We start from the raw sequence: 22,364 nt of genomic DNA, 5'->3' as shown, positions 1-22,364 counted from the left end.
GCTTAAAACCTATTACATAATATTTAATACAACTTAGTATGTTATCACACCAAACAAATATTAAAGATTTGATGGATTCCCTTATTTGAAGTATATTAGTATTTGTACAAACGACTACGTTACATTATATTGTATGTCTTCAGTTGATTAATGTAGATACTCATAAATAGTTTGTCAAAATACAAGCAAATATATCTTATGTTACTCGTGTGTAATATTTACATAAATCTACTGTGTTGCGATATCCGTGCCAATACTCACGGTAACATCCTTTGATGCCGTCACCCTGGTAAGGAGCCTTACACTCACAGTGATCATTGTTCACACACACGGCATTGGGATGACACTTTGGATATTTCCCACAAGTTTCTGGTGTTTAACAAAAATAATTTTATCTTATTTGTAACAAGCATTTTCATTGGCTTTGCGGTTTATTTATTGTACACTCCTTTTTATGTTAAATCTACAAATATTGCATAGCACTGAGAACAATATGGGAGTTTATGGACTGGTCAGTCACCCACAAAATGTATATGGATCGAAGCGAAGTTGAGGCAATATTTGTTATATTACACATAATCTACCAAACATAACCACATTATTAAAATCTGTCAGACGACGTTGAAGACTACACAAAGGGAGATTACTCTGTCTGATATTATGGCATCACAATATATAGCGTCGGTCCGTTGTCCTTGACCCCGGACCAACATACTAAAATAGATACTGGAACAACTACTAGAATTATATAGACACTCACATGAATAAGGTAACATAAAATATACGTGCAATCAAGTTAACCTTTAAATAAACACACTTTGTAAGTCTAAACGAAAACCATAAACATCAATTGTAAATGGTTTAGTTTTTTCTTTTACAATATTCATAAGAAGGACATCGATATTTTATACAATGTACGTGATCCCAAAACAAGCGAGACGACATACCTTAACAAAACACCTCATTCGTAAACAGGCATACTAAAGAGCAATCAAATCGTCGCCCTATGGTAGCACACTACAGTAGGACAGCCTGGCCATTGGCTATATTTTTTAAGTAAATAACTCCTGTTTTATGATATGCATAAAAAATAAATGTACACTATAATTGGTATATTCATACAGGCTTCACATTTGTTAAAACAAAAATTAATAAATTGGTTCCGGATTTTAAATTTCCGGATTTTCCAAAAGTGTGTTTACACAGGAAATTTAGTTTTGTCTACAGCGAAATATGGAAGCCAACAGAAAAGGTAAGATAGCAGGAAAACTTGATTTACAACATATGTCAAAACAAGATTAATTCTGTCGTTAGGATAGAGATATTTAAATTTAAATAGGTTTCAGAAAAAAAATTGTGTAGGGAATTGTGTCATTTTCGGTCAAATATCATAATATTTTGCAATATTTGAGCACTTTTTAAACTGTTACCATGGTATTCACAGCTCTAAAAATCACAGAAAAAGTAAGTTTACTTATCCTTCAGAGCTGAACTAAAATTGCAAATGGGTCTTTTAGATAACTGATGTAAATATATGAGATACCATATAAAAAGAAGGTTCTCGCAGGACCGATGCTTTTTTAGATGACTGCTATCATTTGGGTTAGACAAGAGCATCGGGTGACGATTTACAGGATCATGCAGTATAGAGATAGAAAAGGACCGTGATAGTGTTGAATTTATATTTATATTGATCATAACTAGATATCATTTCCTTGATAAAGATATTAAAACAATTTCCCAATATATATACTTGTATATATGAAACATGACGTAACCTTACAAACTTTCAAGCCGATCTCCAGTGTGCTGTAACTTACATACACAGGCGACCTACCCTTACAACCCTTCAAGGAATATCCGTTCTACCTTGTCTTACATATCTACGTGACTTATCATTGCAAACCTTCAGGGGACCGCCGCTGTGCCGTGCCCTACATACACACGTGACTTACCCGTACAACCCTTCCTGGGATTTCCTGTGTGCCGTGCTTTACATACACACGCGTATTTTCCGTCATTAGCTTTACACTCGGCATTAGTGCCACACGGGCCCCTCCTTTCCTTGACTACAATCTTCATCTGATTACCTATCACTGTACAATATTTAACCACCGAACAGTCTCTCGAGACGAATTCAGTACCGTCCTGAAACAAAAGATAATCTTTTTATTACTAAAATTGTGGTATCTTAGATGAATGTATAGTTAAGTGGTCCTAGGTTTGAGTAACTAGTCTGTAGCTCCACTTGTATTTGATGTATAAATGAATTGCTATTATTGATGATAAACAAGGCTACTGACCCGATAACGTTTCCCATCCTCATCTCTACATCCACAATCCTGAACGCGGATACACTGTCCCTCATTCCTAACGAAGCCCTTGTCACATGCACAGCCTTCCGTCATGGGTTTCGTACAGCTGTCTGGAGCTGTAGGGTTCTCACAAGTAGCAGGACATGCGGATACCTTTTCAACGTAGTGGGCGTTAGGTCTACAAATTATTTCTACAACAAATAATCAGAAACGTTTCACACATATAGCAAAGTACAAGTACAAAGTATATTACGAATTGATGAGTAGTTTGAGCACACTTCGTTTTTTTTTTTAAAAGTCGTATGGTCCCAATCTGCGATGTATTTATCATTGAAATAATACTGACGGTTGTTGTCTTCTGTCATCAGTTAAAAAAAATCCGTTTGTAGCATGTTGCTAAATTAACGTATCTGACAAAGTTACGAAAAAACCCCAGCAAAAAACAGCTTAAAACAAATTGTATTATTCATGAATTATCTTTTCAATTCTTAATATGGGTCTGTTAAAGTTAAGTATAAATTGATCATCTGACGAGATTAAAAAAAAAAACATGGCCATGATAATGTCCTCCGATGGAGGTCGACTTAACGTTTGTTCTTGGAAAAAAAATAATAAAAAAAAATCAGGAAACATTTTATAGATTGGTTTTTCATTTAAAAGTCGTCAGACCTGATGAAGTTGACGGAGTAGTGACTGAAACGCCATGATCAATCCATGCACTTGTTGTTATATAAACGAAAGTCACATTAGATAAAATTACCAACCCGAACAATATGATTCAAGGCATATATGTTACTCTCCCCTTTTCAAGGAATCTCCGGTGTACATTGCCCCACATACACACGTGACTTACCCGTACAACCCTTCCTGGGATTTCCTGTGTGCCGTGCTTTACATACACACGCGTATTTTCCGTCATTAGCTTTACACTCGGCATTAGTGCCACACGGGCCCCTCCTTTCCTTGACTACAATCTTCATCTGATTACCTATCACTGTACAATATTTAACCACCGAACAGTCTCTCGAGACGAATTCAGTACCGTCCTGAAACAAAAGATAATCTTCTTATTACTAAAATTGTGGTATCTTAGATGAATGTATGGTTAAGTGGTCCTAGGTTTGAGTAACTAGTCTGTAGCTCCACTTGTATTTAATATATAAATGAAATGCTATCATTGATGATAAACAAGGCTACTGACCCGATAACGTTTCCCATCCTCATCTCTACATCCACAATCCTGAACGCGGATACATTGTCCCTCATTCCTAACGAAGCCCTTGTCACATGCACAGCCTTCCGTCATGGGTTTCGTACAGCTGTCTGGAGCTGTAGGGTTCTCACAAGTAGCAGGACATGCGGATACCTTTTCAACGTAGTGGGCGTTAGGTCTACAAATTATTTCTACAACAAATAATCAGAAACGTTTTACACATATAGCAAAGTACAAGTACAAAGTATATTACGAATTGATGAGTAGTTTGAGCACACTTCGTTTTTTTTTTAAAAGTCGTATGGTCCCAATCTGCGATGTATTTATCATTGAAATAATACTGACGGTTGTTGTCTTCTGTCATCAGTTAAAAAAAATCCGTTTGTAGCATGTTGCTAAATTAACGTATCTGACAAAGTTACGAAAAAAACCCAGCAAAAAACAGCTTAAAACAAATTGTATTATTCATGAATTATCTTTTCAATTCTTAATATGGGTCTGTAAAAGTTAAGTATAAATTGATCATCTGACGAGATTAAAAAAAAAACCCAAAAAATCAGGAAACATTTTAAAGATTGGTTTTTCATTTAAAAGTCGTCAGACCTGATGAAGTTGACGGAGTAGTGACTTAAACGCCATGATCAATCCATGCACTTGTTGTTATATAAACGAAAGTCACATTAGATAAAATTACCAACCCGAACAATATGATTCAAGGCATATATGTTACTCTCCCCTCTTCAGGGGATCTCCGGTGTACATTGCCCTACACGCACACGCGACTTACCCTTACAACCCTTAGGGGGATCTCCGATGTGCCGTGCCCTACACCCACACGCAACTTACCCTTACAACCCTTGAGGGGATCTCCAGTGTGCCGTGCCTTACATACACACGTGTATTCCCCGTCCTTAGCTTTACACTCGGCGTTAGTACCACATGGGACCCTTCTTTCCTTGATAACAATCTTCATCTGATCGCCTTCCGCTTTACACTGCTTTACTAATGAGCAGTCACTAGAAACGAACTTAGTACCTAACTGAAAAGTGGATGACATTTATTTTTTATATTTCGGAACTATCAAAAAGAAATCAAACATAGGAAATAATACACTCCTTCCAGTACATATAAACATCTCATCTTGAATTGAAATTTTAATCAATAGATACCGTAATATGACATGATTTAAATAGACTGATAACATTATCAGAAAATATAGCACACTAGGAGTTCCATTCGATCACCTGGTTCATATATATCTATTGAAACCTTTCACAAGAATAGAAAGGCGAAATTATCTACATAGTACAATTTAAACATGATTTAACACCTGAATAGAGAAAAAGTAAACATAAATATTAGAATTAAAAATTAACATATAAGTATTAAATACATGCACAGTGATCATAAGAAACATAACGAAACTGATTTGACTTTAATAACATTGTATTGGATGTTGTGTTCATTATTGACCTGAATATTTGTTTGACTGAAGTATATACACATATTATTATTTTGTATGTATTGTTCTTTGTTGACTGTTTTATTTGTTGACTAAAGTATATGGACATACTATTGTTGTGTACTTTATTGATAGCGTGTATTGTTGTGCATATACTTTGATACTTACTGGATAATACTCGCCGTCCACATCAGTACAGCCACATTCGGCCTCGCGTACACAGCGTTGATTACTGAGGACATACCCACTATCACACTCACAACCCTCTACAGGGTTCCTCGGACATGTCTTCGGGGCCTCAGGGTCCACACAGGTGGCAGGACATGCTGTCATATCTGCTCTGTAGTGGGAGTTTGGTCCACATAGCAATGCTAGGATACATTGGAAATTATTCTTGAAATTGACGTGTTTTATTTCTAATTCCGCTTCGGATGGTAATCCCTATAGTTTTTCATTCTAATTTCTACAGATCTTGTAAACACATCTGTACATAATATTAGAAAGAACAATATATAAACATATATAATGTAAATGTATATATCCACAACCAGAAGGTATAATATCATTTTTGTGAAATTATTATTTAAAGAATAAATTAATCAATGTGAACCTGGCATGTAAACAATGCATGGAGATGCCACCATTTCTTCTTAAAGAAATGACGAAGAAGTTCAAGAATGAAAACAGATACAACGTTCATATGTTAGTCCATGGCGGAGACCATTGAGCTAATGATATACATGTACCAACAATGTAATGCACATAATTGAAATGGTCAAGGCCACATACATATATGTATTTTTTACAAACTGTTTCAACTATCACTTTACCAGGGAATGGTCAAAGATCAATTGGCCAAACAAATGAAAGTGTTAAAAATGTCCAAATTTTCACAAAAAAATGTCTTTTAATAGCATGTGAACGGCCCTTTAGATTGCATGAGGAAAATTTTAAAGTCATGGCATCAGCAAACGTAAATGTCAAGTTAAGAGAAATCAAATGATCAAAACATGAAAATACAGGGTAGGCTAAAGGAGGGAATGGAAGGGAAAAGGAGTAGAACGAGTGTAATGTATAGAAACGACCGCCAGGTATATACCTAAGGTTATTTTCTGGATGGGAACCCTTTGTTTTTATATTTGTCGAATTAAGTTATGCCTTAAATCAATTGATTGTTTTGGCAGTTATGAACAGCGCTGGGCGCTGTCCCCATATAATCCCTTTGAAAATTATAACCTGATAATATCTATGGATACTACATCCACATAATTGCTATGGATACTATCGCCAAATAATGACTACGAATGGTCTATGGGTACATCCAGGTGATATCAGTGGATACTTGCAAACATGACAACTATAAAAATGCCCAAAAATTAACTTTTAGAATGAAAAAAGTGTGAAATAATGTCAAAATTTTACTTACGACATAACGTGGACGTTCTCCATTTGACTATGATTCCTTTACTGGCGCACAGGCCAGCCAAACTACTGACATGATCACACAACACATCCTCGAGATATTTTCCATCCTCATTGTCTAACCTGTACAAAGTAATTACACAAAACTACAATAGTAAGATGTATAATCGATTATATATTTTCTGATTAAAATGCATACGATACACGTACGCACATGTTATACAATAGCCCTTTTTGAAAACGACAAACAAAAAACTTCAAAGTCACGAACGGGTGTATCCATGTACCTCATTTAGGTTGCATCCAATGTTTCGTGTTGTAACTACCTTTCTGTGGATGTTCTGTATATGTTATCTGGATGTAGGGGCAAAAACCACGGACAGTGATTTGTTGGGTCGTATCGACGGAATAACACATCTTACAGTTACATAGGGGTACAGATACACGTACCATTTTCGGAATTGACAGTTAGATTTTGAAACTTGGAACACGTAAATATATTAAGCCTGGGAAGGCTGTCTATATCCTTCCCCTATCAGTGTTCAAATCGCGAATCAGAATGTCTGCATACTTATCTTCAAAACTTCAGTGCTAGTTTATTTTGATTTGATATGGTTTTAAAACATGGGGCGGCGCTTGCACAAGATCAACGTTACTTTATTTCCTGTACTTTTCTCATCTATTTACATTACTGAATCAGTATTTAAGTAATGTTCAAAAGTATTGTTTATTTGGAAGATGTTGAGAAATAAGTTTAACTCATTCTATACCTCAATAGAATGTCGTATATATTTCAACTTAAACAAGTACAACAATGCGCTGTTTTTTTTTTCAATTTCTGACTATTTTCTAAATGTGCTGACAGTTGAAAAAATATATCGATCTACAACAGGTGGTATATGACGTGCCGTTCTTTTGATTGGTTGATATTTTGAACTTCGCCCCAAATTACTTTTTCCTCGCATGCTTCGTGTCAGGTGATCTTTTATTGACGTCATGAAAAAAGTCCAGATTCCTTTCAAAATGCTCTCCAGGAAAAGCGACCGATTGAAATAATATCGGTCGCACAGAATGCATTTCCGTTACTATTTAGAGGCCCTGCAAAACTTTGGCACAATTATAAAAACAAACAAAATAATAACATTAATAACAGGCCTGTCTCACAGAAACGTCCCAGACCAAGGGTGTTAGACTCTGACAGTGACAGCGATTAGTTGACATTTTGTTTGGAATTAGATAACATCACACCACATACATATGTGAATATAGTCCGCAATTGCTTAGTTATGTACTACAGAACAGCAGACATTCAAGGTTAAAATATTATAACTATTGTGGATTTGTCTAATAGTTATCCTGACTAAATAGATTTGAAAATAGTAAAAACAACAACAACAACAACAACAAAAAAAAAAATCTTGAAAATTAACCAGGGGCCATATTTTAGATCTTATAATATTACTTTTCCTTATATGCATATGTTGGCAAACACATGTATATTCAAACCAAGTCAAAATTCGCGACTTCCGAATCATATCATTGTTGTTGTTACAACCACTCTTTTTGTAACCTCGTTTTGCTAGGCAGTTGTTCGAATATATTACGACTTTATGTTTATGCATTTCTCAGCCAATACAATTCACAAGCGCATCCATATACCGTACCTGAACGCACAGTAGTCGTATACACACGATCCGAAGATAACCTCGGCATCCTGGTTGGAATTTGTGAAACACCTGGAGAAGGGATTTTTTGCCGTATTTGCTGGGTTGATTATTCTGCAGACAGATTTGCTTTCTCCTTCTATCCTATATTTTGGATGTTTTGCACATGGATGGAAACTCTCTTCTTTTTTACAGCTGCAATATAAATATAACGGATTATCTATACCATTCACAAAATAGGCTGTTCATTTCAACATGGATGAAATAATGATAACTTCATTCAGAAGAGCCAGATTATGAAATACAAATGCAGTATTACCTATATAAGCGAATAATAATTCGAAACTGAAATAGAAATTATGAACAATTTGGGCTTGTTAAACTAGAGTTTATCCGACCCGGGGCACTGTTCGGTCATGTTGGCCACTTACACGACCCTAGCAAAAGTAAAGATCCTCACTTGTGCTTCCCTGCAGACGCCTCAAGTCATTACGAAAATCTTTGAGGATGACACCTTCCGCAAATTATGCAAAGGCCACAATGTACAAAATAAAGAAAAAGCACTGTAAATAACGACACAGAGTCAACTTAAAAAACAAAGTATCAACACTCAAGGATACATGTAAGCCAAGTGAATGCATTATCCGTGCAGGTACAAATCTTCTTCAGTGAACCGTAAAGAAAGACATATGAGAAAAAGCGAAGCAAAATGCTATCACAACCTTCACAAAAAGACAATGTTAAGGATTTTGTTTTGTATAACGTCCTACCAATAGTTATGAACTTTGAAGGCCTCCCGTATATGCGAGACGAATGTATGTGATGAGTGAGTTTTGGAGGTTGCGGTATGTTCATATTTGTTCCCTTGCGATAGCGCGAAAATAATGCTGAAGATCGAAAGCAGGACTCCAACCCGTTCAAATTATACAGACAAATGGTCATCCAATTACAACAAATGCCGATCGCTAAGCTTGACTAGCAAGTACTAGACTCTGGCATGTCTTGGCCAGGGTACAAAAGGTAAAGCCTTCCTCAAAAGGGTGAACACCCAATCAATTGCGATGTGATGCGATGTCTAGAGAGACATTAAGAAGAAGGCAGCAGACACAATTCTTACACCGTTAAAACAGGGTTACAATGCCGAGGGATAACTTAAAATTTCTTGTAATATCTGATTGTCGAATGATTAAATATAAAAATCATTGGTGCTGTTTTGGGTGGTGAAACACTTACCGTTTACGGTCAGAATCATCCACGACCTGAAACTGTGTAAAGTCCTTCAGGTCGTCGGTTGAATTTTCGTTACAATTACCACACATTCCAGTTAAGTCATTTCCGTACACGTTAGGAACCCGGATTTTAGCAGTATGGGTACCATCAAATTGAACCACAAGTCCACACCTGGTTTCCAACTGAACATATCTGCCGCTTAAAATTATCTGAAACTGGTCTGTCTTGTATGGGAGATAAACATGTTTACCGTCCACCTACAGAACAATTAAAATAGATATTGGACTTACAGCAGCAGAAAATTATCTTAATAGTTTGTTAGTCCCTAAAAGTAATAGGCTTTGGCACGAAATGTTAATTGAATATTTCGATCTCTTATTATAATCGTATGTTTTTCTCATTCAGATGGGGAACATTCGTTTTCTATTTTTTAATCTTAAATAAAACATAAAAAGCTAGTTTAAAGTGTAAATTTTTATACGACTTGTACTAGTGATCATGATATGAAATCAGAAATGAACATTTAGAATCAATCTTGATCTACAAGCTAAATATAATCTAACGTAATTTTGATCAAGAATTCGAATCAATGCAAGTTACAATAAATCAATTAAAGTTGAATTGAATCTGTGAAACCGCTATGTTTCTGACACGACTGTGGAGTATTATTTATTTACATAAACTAGTCTTTCTAAGTGAAGCCGGATGTTCCTGCCGAATATTCTGACGTCAACTAAGCGTGTGTACGATACATGCGTATTCCCTTCTCTTCGTTCGTTTTTCACCTCCACTGCGTAAGAGCATGAATCCCCCTTCTTGTCGTAGCGGGACAAGGTGTATTTACATGTACCCATGAAATGGACAATTTGTCCATCGAACATTCTGTAATGTGGGTCCCCGCTTGCTTGGCAAAAACAAACAGCTGGAAAATTATTAAAGTGTATCTGATAATCATATTTGGTCTTAATAAAGACTCATTCATCAATTATGAAAGGTAACGCTATCTTTAATGGTCAAGCTGAAATACGGCGAAGAATGTATTGTTTAAATAATAGAGTTGCAGAAATTAATTGATTGCGTAGAAGTTTTGCAATTTGTTTAGATGATTAGCAAAAATGAAAAACATAGACCTAGTTAACCTTGTAAATCACATCACACATAGAACATACAAAATATTTGTTAACCTTCGTATTCCATTCCACTAAAATTGCTTAAAACCTATTACATAATATTTAATACAACTTAGTATGTTATCACACCAAACAAATATTAAAGATTTGATGGATTCCCTTATTTGAAGTATATTAGTATTTGTACAAACGACTACGTTACATTATATTGTATGTCTTCAGTTGATTAATGTAGATACTCATAAATAGTTTGTCAAAATACAAGCAAATATATCTTATGTTACTCGTGTGTAATATTTACATAAATCTACTGTGTTGCGATATCCGTGCCAATACTCACGGTAACATCCTTTGATGCCGTCACCCTGGTAAGGAGCCTTACACTCACAGTGATCATTGTTCACACACACGGCATTGGGATGACACTTTGGATATTTCCCACAAGTTTCTGGTGTTTAACAAAAATAATTTTATCTTATTTGTAACAAGCATTTTCATTGGCTTTGCGGTTTATTTATTGTACACTCCTTTTTATGAAGTTTATTTAGAGTACATTCCGTCTTTGTGTTAAATCTCAAATAATTAACAAATATTGCATAACACTGAGGACAAATATGGGAGTTTATGGACTGGTTAGTCAAGCAAAAATATGTACATGGGCCGAAGCGAAGCTGAGGAAATCCTTGTTATGTTATACAGAAACTACCAACATGACAATTTACATAAACACGCTTTGTAAGTCTAAACGAAAACATTAGCATCAATTGTAACTGGTTTAATCTTTGTTTGTTCTTTTGTTTTTGGTTTTACTTTAACACTATCCATGTGAATATATACGGAGAACATGCAATGCCATAAACACGTGTCTTCTATAAATCAAGCTACAAAGCTATTGTAATAGCATCATGTCTACCGAAAAGTGCAGTGTTCATGACCTAAAGTTCTTCAGGGTAAGTCCGGTTGACATGGTCATTTAAATTTTTGAAATATAACAATATCCCATCTGTATGTCGATACTCTGTTAGAAGACCTTGTCATCAAACTATTAAAATATTTGGAGCAATGCTAATCCAGTACTTAACCAATTCATATAAAATATCTTTTTACATTGCTATAAAATATCTTATTTAAACATTTATTGAAGAAATGATATCTTTTGTTGATTAGATAATAATGTATATTATTATACGCCTCTGTTTACCTGGTTGTACACATTTGTATGTGACTTCTAGATATTTGTAAGTTCCTCGACACGGATCACCAAACACACCATTACTTGCAGTCAATACGCAGTGACTTTTATCTTGACACCCGGCCTTGACCTTCTCCAGAGATACGGAGGACCGACAATTGGTGTTGTATAATGCAGTGTGACGATTGCATTGCTGCCTGTTCAATCGCCCATATAAAGCCTTGACGACGTTAATTAAGCCACCGTCCTTACATCCGAATTCTGAACTCTTTCCTTCGCAGACCTCAACACGACGTTCCTGTCCAACATCTGCCGATGAATGATTTAATGAAAATGAAATCAACATTAGCATACATACAGTAAATGTAAATTGTAACGCTTTTTCAAAACTTAAATTTAATTTTTACAGTAGGTAAACCCGCCTGTATGAGGACACAATATTGTTCGAGGATAGAGGATATTTATTTGTGATATGTTATTATTACATAATTCTAAATGCATTCATATACAATCTATATAAGTATTGCTAGCTAGGAGAGTAAAGCATTTGAACAGAAATAAATAAATGAATAAATAAAGAATGTAAAATGAACCACAGGGATGCCAATTGAACACTATAAAACTTCTCAGGCCGTGTACAAGGGAAACAACTATCGTAAATACAGTTTATTTAGATTTTTTCAGAACTGGCTGTCCTTTGTGCTCGTCCAAAGGTCCATTATATAAATGATATGGCCCATAATGGACATCGTGTGTTGCCTACGTCCTATTTCGAAGCAAGTCAATTGAAAAAAGATTAAGTAACGAATTTGCGATTAAAATATGTCACTGTCAAGTTATTTGTTAAATAAAGGTCTTTCTGCCGATACATGTAAATGATGTAACGTCAGGGTCACTAACACTTAAATATGAAATGATAGTTTGAAGGAACGAGAGTCAAACGTTCATTTGGTATTGATGATGATGCTGTTCCTTATCATTTAACCTAAATATTTACATAGTATATTGTGATGTAATTCAACGTCTTTATCGATCTCTTGATATATTAAGCCTATTAGAAAACTGAACGAAGAACGCAAATGTATTGAAGCTTATTAATTGATCGGCGACAATTTCATCTGATTGTACCATAGCAGATAGCTCATTTAATTTTCTTATTAAGATATCTTATATACTTAATGATAATCTTATATAATATATATATGTTATAAAAAAAGTACATTAGGTATCTCACTTAGTATAATTTTATAAGATACCGCACGAAGTATACAATAAATCTCATGTATTATGACAGATATCTCTTGAAGTGTGTACCTTACCATTGCCACTTTCGTCACTTCTATTAATTGCTATTACGTAATTCTAAGTGTATATGTATATATTTATATTTATATTGCTTATTTGAACCGAAAAAAGGGAACTATTTTTAGATCGTCTTCAACGACTGGGTTGCTGAAGAGGTAATAGCACACTGCTGTTAAGTATTGATAAAGAAGATAACAGACATAGTATATTGTAAGATAGATAAACATCTCTCGAAGTAAATCGACCTGTTGATAAACCCATAATAAAACTGAAAGCAGTACGCGAATTTATTGAAGTTTATTAATTGATCAGCGAAAATTACTTGTTGATTTTTTTATACCTATTCAATTATATCAGATATCTCATTTAATTTTCTTATGAAGATATCTTATATACTTTATGATATATCTTAATATAATGTAGAAGATATATTTCATAATTTATTGGATATCTTATATAATGTATAATATATCTTATACAAGCACGATATAAGCTATCTCATGTATTATAACAGATATCTCATTAAGTGTATATCTTATATAATTTGGTTGATTAAACGATAACTGGGCTTCTCATACAAACTCAACAAAGATGTGGTCGGTCCGCAATTCAATCATTCCGAGGATTTCAACCTGTTATATTGTCATTGGACCTAGTCATGTATTTGACGAAGTACGCTCCCGTATAGCTCGCAGTTTGGAATTGTTGAACTAAACTTGTTCTCAATTTGAGGATGTGACGTAACTCAAATATCCATTTCATTTAATGAAATCAACAAAATGTCTCCATGTTCATTTGATAATTGTTTGCTCATATTTCAATTAGTTTCTACTCCGTTATCATTGAAATTTTAGTCCCTCAAAGCGATACACAAAACTGTTTTACTATCAAAAAGTCACAAACAGTGACACAAAATATTGTTTAAATATCAATAAGTCACTCACAGTGATACATAATACTGTTTTACTATCATAGCCATTTTAGTCACGACAACACACACTGCTTTTCCATTATTATTGACATTTGAGTCACTAACAGCCACACACAATACTGCTTAACTACATGTATCATTAATTCACCCAGAGCGACACACACCACTGTTTAACTATCATTGATTCACTCACTACGACACACACTACTGTTTAACTATCATTAATTCCTTCACTACGACACACAATACTGCTTAACTATCATTAATTCACTCACTGCGACACACAATACTAATTAATTATCATTAATTCACTCACTACGACACACACTACTGTTTAATTATCATTAATTCACTCAGAGCGACACGCACCACTGTTTAACTATCATTGATTCACTCACTACGACACACACTACTGTTTAACTATCATTGATTCATTCACTACGACACACACTACTGTTTTACTATCATTGATTCACTCACTGCGACACACACTACTGTTTAACTATCATTAATTCACTCACTGCGATGCACAATACTGTTCCACTATCACGGACAGTAAAGCCACTCATAGCGAAATACAATAATGTTTAACTAACATTAATTCACTCACTGTGACACACACTACTGTTTAACTACCATTAATTATTAATTAACTCACTAGGACACACCCACTACTGTTTAACACTCATTAATGCACTCACTACGACACACACTACTGTTTAATTATCATTAATTTACTCACTGCGACACACAATACTGTTCCACTATCACGGACAGTTAAGTCACTCACAGCAACACAGAATACTGTTCCGATGTCACTCACAACGAACAATACAGTATCACTGTCATTGTCATTCAAAACAGCAGTTTATACCCATCCGTTATCAGCCGAATATGAATTTGATGACTACCAATAAAAGTATAGAATTAATACAAATAATGCCGATCATCCCAAAATCACAATCTACAAATATAATGCATTTTTATATGTAATTATGCTATTCATCGCAATATTTACATGTTTACTTTATTGAGAGACCGACCAAATTGGCATTAGCGAGAAATCCTTGTTTTTCTGATCATCCTGAAAACTTGTACATAGTGTAAACAGTTGTGCTGGCTTGTTAGATATCCGGAAATCAGTAATACCCATTCCGCTTTGCATATTAGCAGTGTTCATCAGATTTTCTAAAAATAGCGGACCATAAACATTTCTCATAGTTTTTATCAACCTGCATCTTTTGAGAAGGTTATTTTTATGACAGAAGTCAACAACTGTCATAGATATCGTGATAATTGACAAACCATGAATATCAGATTAATTGATTTTTTAAACAATAATCATTGGGGAAACAGGAATGTTTATATATATAGAAAATGAAATCAACAAGTTTATGACATAGATTAACTGAAAGCTTGCCCAGTAGATAATGTTTCAAATAAATATCGAGGAAGACAGCTGATGAAAATGAAATATTTACCTGGTTGTACACATTTGTATGTGACTTCTAGATACTTGTAAGTTCCCGGGCACGGATTACCAAACACATCGTTACTAGCAGCCAAAGTACAGTGACTTTTATCCTGACACCTGTCTTGAATCTTTTTCAGGGCGACGGAGGATCGACAATTCGTGTTGGATAATTTAGTGTAATGATTGCATTGATTCCTGTTCAATCGTCCGTAAAAAGCCTTGGTGACACTAATTACGCGACCGTCCTTACATCCGATTTCTGACTCCTTGTATTGGCAGACTTCAGCATGACGGTATCGTCCAATCGCTAAATGATTAAATGTAAATGAGATTAACGTTAACAGGCAGTAAATGTATCAAATAGAATAGCAATCATGAATTTTATTTTTATTTTTGTTGTTTTTCGTTTTTTTTTTTTTCTTTCTTTTTTTTTTAACGTTTTTTCTTCAAAAATTAAAGTTGATTGTGTGTCGTGAAAAATAACTCCTGCATGAAGTCAAATTATTGTTCGGCGATGGGGGATATGCATTTGGTATTTATAACTTTTACGTAATTCTACGTGTATAATTAGATAAATATATTTATATTGCTCATTTGAACCGAAAAAAAGGAAATATTCTAGATCATCATGAACGACTGGGTTGCTTAACATGCAATAGCACACTGCTGTTGAGTGTTGATGAAGATAGCAGTCATTTAAGCATTGATGTCATTTTTTTTAGTTTCATCGGGATATGAAACAAATTTTGTTTGCAAACTGTATGAATCCGCGTAGCGGATTCTTACAGAAGTTTGCAAACAAAATTTGTTTCATACCCCTATTAAACTAAAAAAATAATTGACATCAACGCTTATAATTAATTTTTGAAAATGATTTTCTAATTTAAAACATGTTTTATGTGCAATTTTACTGGTTTTAAATGGGATTTTTTTTCTCAAATCAATACGCAACGTCAATCGTCGTATTGTGACGTCACATTTTTCGCGCCATTCTCGGAATTTCTTTCATAGAAGAATGAAAAGAATTTTTCGACTAATCACATTTGAGTATTTACCATGAAAACAAAGAAAATTAATTATAATCATTTAACCCAAATATTTACATAGTATATTGAGATATAAATAAACGTCGCTCGAAGTAAATCGACCTGTTGATATATATTAAACCCATCAGAAAACTGAAAGCGGTACGCGAATTTATTGAAGTTTATTAATTGATCAGCGAAAATTATTTGTTGATTTTTTTTATACCTATCTATCTATATCAGTTATCTCATTTAATTTTCTTATCAAGATATCATATTTATATCTTAATATAATGAAGAAATATCTTTCATAATTTATAAGAAATCTGATATAATGTATAATATATCTTATACAAACACGATATAAGCTATGTCATGTATTATAACAGATATCTCATGAAGTGTATATCTTATATATAATTTGGTTGATTAAACGATAACTGGGCTTCTCATACAAACTCAACAAAGAGGTGGTCTGTCCGTAATTCAATCATTCCCAGGATTCCAACCTGTTATATTATCATTGGACCTAGTCATGTATTTAACGAAGTACATTCTCGTATAGCTCGCAGTTTGGAATTGTAGAACCAAACTTGTTCGCAATTTGAGGATGTGACGTTACTCAAATATCAATTTCATTTAATGAAGTCAACAATATATCTCCGTGTTAATTTGATAATTGTTTGCTCATATTTCGATTAGTTTCTACTCCGTTATCATTGGCATTTTAGTCTCTCACAGCGACACAAAATACTGTTTCACTACCATAGTCATTTTAGTCACGACGACAGACACTGCTTTTCCATTATTATTGACATTTTAGTCACTAACATCCACACACAATACTGTTCCAATATCAAAGACACTTAGTCCCTCACAGCGATACACAATACTGTTCCACTATCACGGACAGTAAAGCCACTCACAGCGAAACACATATTGTTTAACTATCATTAATTCACTCACTTCGACACACAATACTGTTTAACTATCATTAATTCACTCACTTCGACACACAATACTGTTTAACTATCATTAATTCACTCACTGCGACACACACTACTGTTTAACTATCATTAATTTACTCACTGCGACACACAATACTGTTCCACTATCACGGACAGTAAAGCCACTCACAGCGAAACACAATACTGTTTAACAATAATTAATTCACTCGATGCGACACACAATACTGTTTAACTATCATTAATTCACTCACTGTGACACACAATACTGTTTAACTATCATTTATTCACTTACTGCGACACACACTACTGTTTAACTATCATTAATTCACTCACTGTGACACACGCTGCTGTTTAATCATCATTAATTCACTCACTGTGACACACAATACTGTTTAACTACCATTAATTCACTCACTGTGACACACACTACTGTTTTACTATCATTAATTCACTCACTACGACACACACTACTATTTAATTATCATTAATTTACTCACTGCGACACACAATACTGTTCCACTATCACGGACAGTGAAGTCACTCACAGCAACACAGAATACTGTTCCGATGTCACTCTCAACGAACAATACAGAATCACTACTATTTTCACTCAAAACAGCTGATTATACCCCTCCGTTATCAGCCGATTATTAATTTGATGAGTACCAATAAAAGCATAGAATTAATACAAATAATGCCGATCTCGCAATATCACAATCTTAAAATATAATGCATTTATATATGTAATTATGCTATTCATCGCATTATTTACAAGTTTACTTTATTGAGAGACCGAACAAATTGGCTCTAGCTAGAAGTCCTTGTTTTCTTGATTATTCTGAAAACCTCTACATAGTGTAAGCAGTTGTGATCACACACGGTGCTGACTTGTTAGATATCCGGAAAACATCAATGCCTATTCCGCTTTGCATATTAGCAGTGTTCATCAGATTATCTTAAAATATCGGACCATAAACATTTCCCATGGTTATTATCAACCTGCATCTTTTGAGAAGGTTTTTTTTCTGACAGAAGTCAACAACTGTCATAGATATCGTGATAATTGACAAACCTTGAATATCAGATTAATTGAGATTTCAAACAATAATGATTGGGGAAGCTGGAATGTTTCTTAATATATAAAATGAAATTAACATATTTATTACATAGATTAACTGAAAGATGCCAAGATAGATAATGTTTCAAATAGATATCGAGGAAGACAGCTGATGAAAATAATGAAATATTTACCTGGCTGTTCACATTTGTATGTGACTTCTAGATACTTGTAAGTTCCCGGGCACGGATTACCAAACACATCGTTACTAGCAGCCAAAGTACAGTGACTTTTATCCTGACACCTGTCTTGAATCTTTTTCAGGGCGACGGAGGATCGACAATTCGTGTTGGATAATTTAGTGTGATGATTGCATTGGTTCCTGTTCAATCGTCCGTAAAAAGCCTTGGTGACACTTATTAAGCGACCGTCCTTACATCCGATTTCTGACTTCTTGTATTGACAGACCTCAGCATGACGGTATTGTCCTATTGCTAAATGATTTAATGTAAAAGAGATCAACGTTAACAGGCAGTAAATGCATGAAATAAAATAAGAAACATGAGTTTTTTGTGTTTGTTTGTTTATGTTTGATGTTGGGTTTTTTCAACTTTTTTTCAAAATTTAAAGTTAATTGTGTGCCGTGAAATATAACTCCTGCGTGAAGTCACATGATTGTTCGGCGATGGGGGATATGCATTTGGTATTTATAACTTTTACGTAATTCTACGTGTATAATTAGATAAATATATTTATATTGCTTATTTGAACTGAAAAAAAGGAAATATTCTAGATCATCATGAACGACTGGGTTGCTTAACATGCAATAGCACACTGCTGTTGAGTGTTGATGAAGATAGCAGTCATTTAAGCATTGATGTCATTTTTTTTAGTTTCATCGGGATATGAAACAAATTTTGTTTGCAAACTGTATGAATCCGCGTAGCGGATTCTTACAGAAGTTTGCAAACAAAATTTGTTTCATACCCCTATTAAACTAAAAAAATAATTGACATCAACGCTTATAATTAATTTTTGAAAATGATTTTCTAATTTAAAACATGTTTTATGTGCAATTTTACTGGTTTTAAATGGGATTTTTTTTCTCAAATCAATACGCAACGTCAATCGTCGTATTGTGACGTCACATTTTTCAAGCCATTCTCGGAATTTCTTTCATAGAAGAATGAAAAGAATTTTTCGACTAATCACATTTGAGTATTTACCATGAAAACAAAGAAAATTAATTATAATCATTTAACCCAAATATTTACATAGTATATTGAGATATAAATAAACGTCGCTCGAAGTAAATCGACCTGTTGATATATATTAAACCCATCAGAAAACTGAAAGCGGTACGCGAATTTATTGAAGTTCTTTAATTGATCAGCGAAAATTATTTGTTGATTTTTTTTTATACCTATCTATCTATATCAGTTATCTCATTTAATTTTCTTATCAAGATATCATATTTATATCTTAATATAATGAAGAAATATCTTTCATAATTTATAAGAAATCTGATATAATGTATAATATATCTTATACAAACACGATATAAGCTATGTCATGTATTATAACAGATATCTCATGAAGTGTATATCTTATATATAATTTGGTTGATTAAACGATAACTGGGCTTCTCATACAAACTCAACAAAGAGGTGGTCTGTCCGTAATTCAATCATTCCCAGGATTCCAACCTGTTATATTGTCATTGGACCTAGTCATGTATTTAACGAAGTACATTGTCGTATAGCTCGCAGTTTGGAATTGTAGAACCAAACTTGTTCGCAATTTGAGGATGTGACGTTACTCAAATATCAATTTCATTTAATGAAGTCAACAATATGTCTCCATGTTCATTTGATAATTGTTTGCTCATATTTCAATTAGTTTCTACTCCGTTATCATTGGCATTTTAGTCTCTCACAGCGACACAAAATACTGTTTCACTACCATAGTCATTTTAGTCACGACGACAGACACTGCTTTTCCATTATTATTGACATTTTAGTCACTAACATCCACACACAATACTGTTCCAATATCAAAGACACTTTAGTCCCTCACAGCGATACACAATACTGCCCAGCTTTCACGGGCAGTTAAGTCACTCACAGCGAAACTCAATACTGTTTAAATATCATGTATTCACTCACTGCGACACAAACTACTGTTTCACTATCATTAATTCACTCACAGCGACACACAATACTGTTTCATTATCACCGACAGTTAAGTCACTCACTGCGACACACACTACTGTTTAATTGCCATTAATTCACTTACTGCGACACACAATACTGTTTAACTATTATTAATTTACTCACTGCGACACACACTACTGTTCACTATAATTAATTCACTCACAGCGACACACACTACTGTTTAATTATCATTAATTCACTCACAGCGACACACAATACTGTTTAACTATCATTATTGGACTCACTGCGACACACACTACTGTTTAATTATCATTAATTTACTCACAGCGACACACAATACTGTTCCACTATCACCGACAGTTAGGTCACTCACTGCGACACACAATACTGTTTAACTATCAATAATTTACTCACAGCGACACACAATACTGTTTAACTATCACTGATTCACTCACTGTGACACACACTACTGTTTAACTATCATTGATTCACTCACTGCGACACACAATACTGTTTAACTATCATTAATTCACTCACAGCGACACACAATACTGTTTAACTATCACCGACAGTTAAGTCACTCACTGCGACACACAATACTGTTTAATTATCATTAATTCACTCACTACGACACACAATACTGTTTAACTATCAATAATTCACTCACTACGACACACACTACTGTTTAATTATCATTAATGCACTCACAGCGTTACACACTACTGTTTAACTATCCTTAATTCACTCACTGCGACAGACAATACTGTTTAACTATCATTAATTCACCCACTGTGACACACCATACTGTTTAACTATCATTAATTCACTCACCGCGACACACACTACTGCTTAACTATCATTAATTCACTCACTGCGACACACAATACTGTTTAACTATCATTAATTCACTCACTACGACACACATTACTGTTCCACTATCACGGACAGTAAAGACACTCACAGCAACACAGAATACTGTTCTACTCACAACGAACAATATAGTATCACTACCATTGTCACTCAAAACAGCAGATTATACCTCTCCATTATCCGTCGAATATTAATTTGAAGAGTACCAATAAAAGTATACAACTATTACAAATAATGTCGATCATCGCAATGTCACAATCTTAAAATATAATGCATCTATAAAATAATTATGCTATTGATCGCAATATTTACAATTTACTTTATTGAGAGGCCGACCAAATTGGCTCTAGCTAGAAGTCCTTGTTTTCTTGATTATTCTGAAAACCTCTACATAGTGTAAGCAGTTGTGATCACACACGGTGCTGACTTGTTAGATATCCGGAAAACATCAATGCCTATTCCGCTTTGCATATTAGCAGTGTTCATCAGATTATCTTAAAATATCGGACCATAAACATTTCCCATGGTTATTATCAACCTGCATCTTTTGAGAAGGTTTTTTTTTCTGACAGAAGTCAACAACTGTCATAGATATCGTGATAATTGACAAACCTTGAATATTAGATTAATTGAGATTTCAAACAATAATGATTGGGGAAGCTGGAATGTTTCTTAATATATAAAATGAAATTAACATATTTATTACATAGATTAACTGAAAGATGCCAAGATAGATAATGTTTCAAATAGATATCGAGGAAGACAGCTGATGAAAATAATGAAATATTTACCTGGCTGTACACATTTGTATGTGACTTCTAGATACTTGTAAGTTCCCGGGCACGGATTACCAAACACATCGTTACTAGCAGCCAAAGTACAGTGACTTTTATCCTGACACCTGTCTTGAATCTTTTTCAGGGCGACGGAGG

The 22,364-nt window shown here is 34.2% G+C and overlaps 1 protein-coding gene and 1 long non-coding RNA gene across 2 annotated transcripts in view; both read right to left on the bottom strand.

Moving 5' to 3' along the window:
• Positions 1-286: 286 nt before the first annotated feature.
• Positions 287-2,348, bottom strand: LOC117327969. Its single transcript, XR_004532759.1, has 3 exons — positions 2,304-2,348; positions 1,956-2,148; positions 287-369 (listed from the first exon to the last, which is right to left on the bottom strand). It is a non-coding gene; the product is annotated as an uncharacterized LOC117327969 (long non-coding RNA).
• Positions 2,349-2,404: 56 nt separating this feature from the next.
• Positions 2,405-22,364, bottom strand: part of LOC117328446 (zonadhesin-like) — a 36,124-nt gene continuing 16,164 nt past the window's right edge. The window contains exons 2-12 of the mRNA XM_033885977.1: positions 11,638-11,937; positions 10,777-10,884; positions 10,092-10,228; positions 9,310-9,563; positions 8,077-8,271; positions 6,417-6,535; positions 5,159-5,361; positions 4,375-4,567; positions 3,517-3,719; positions 3,169-3,361; positions 2,405-2,493 (exon numbers count right to left, since the gene is read on the bottom strand). Coding sequence (XP_033741868.1) covers positions 2,405-2,493; positions 3,169-3,361; positions 3,517-3,719; positions 4,375-4,567; positions 5,159-5,361; positions 6,417-6,535; positions 8,077-8,271; positions 9,310-9,563; positions 10,092-10,228; positions 10,777-10,884; positions 11,638-11,937 — 1,994 coding nt within the window. The remainder of the gene's footprint in view (positions 2,494-3,168; positions 3,362-3,516; positions 3,720-4,374; positions 4,568-5,158; positions 5,362-6,416; positions 6,536-8,076; positions 8,272-9,309; positions 9,564-10,091; positions 10,229-10,776; positions 10,885-11,637; positions 11,938-22,364) is intronic.

The sequence above is a fragment of the Pecten maximus genome, chromosome 5, assembly GCF_902652985.1.
Source record: "Pecten maximus chromosome 5, xPecMax1.1, whole genome shotgun sequence".
NCBI classification, from domain to species: Eukaryota; Metazoa; Mollusca; class Bivalvia; order Pectinida; family Pectinidae; genus Pecten; species Pecten maximus.
Note: the sequence above shows the minus strand (reverse complement) of the source record. Positions and strands in the feature narration are given on the sequence as shown.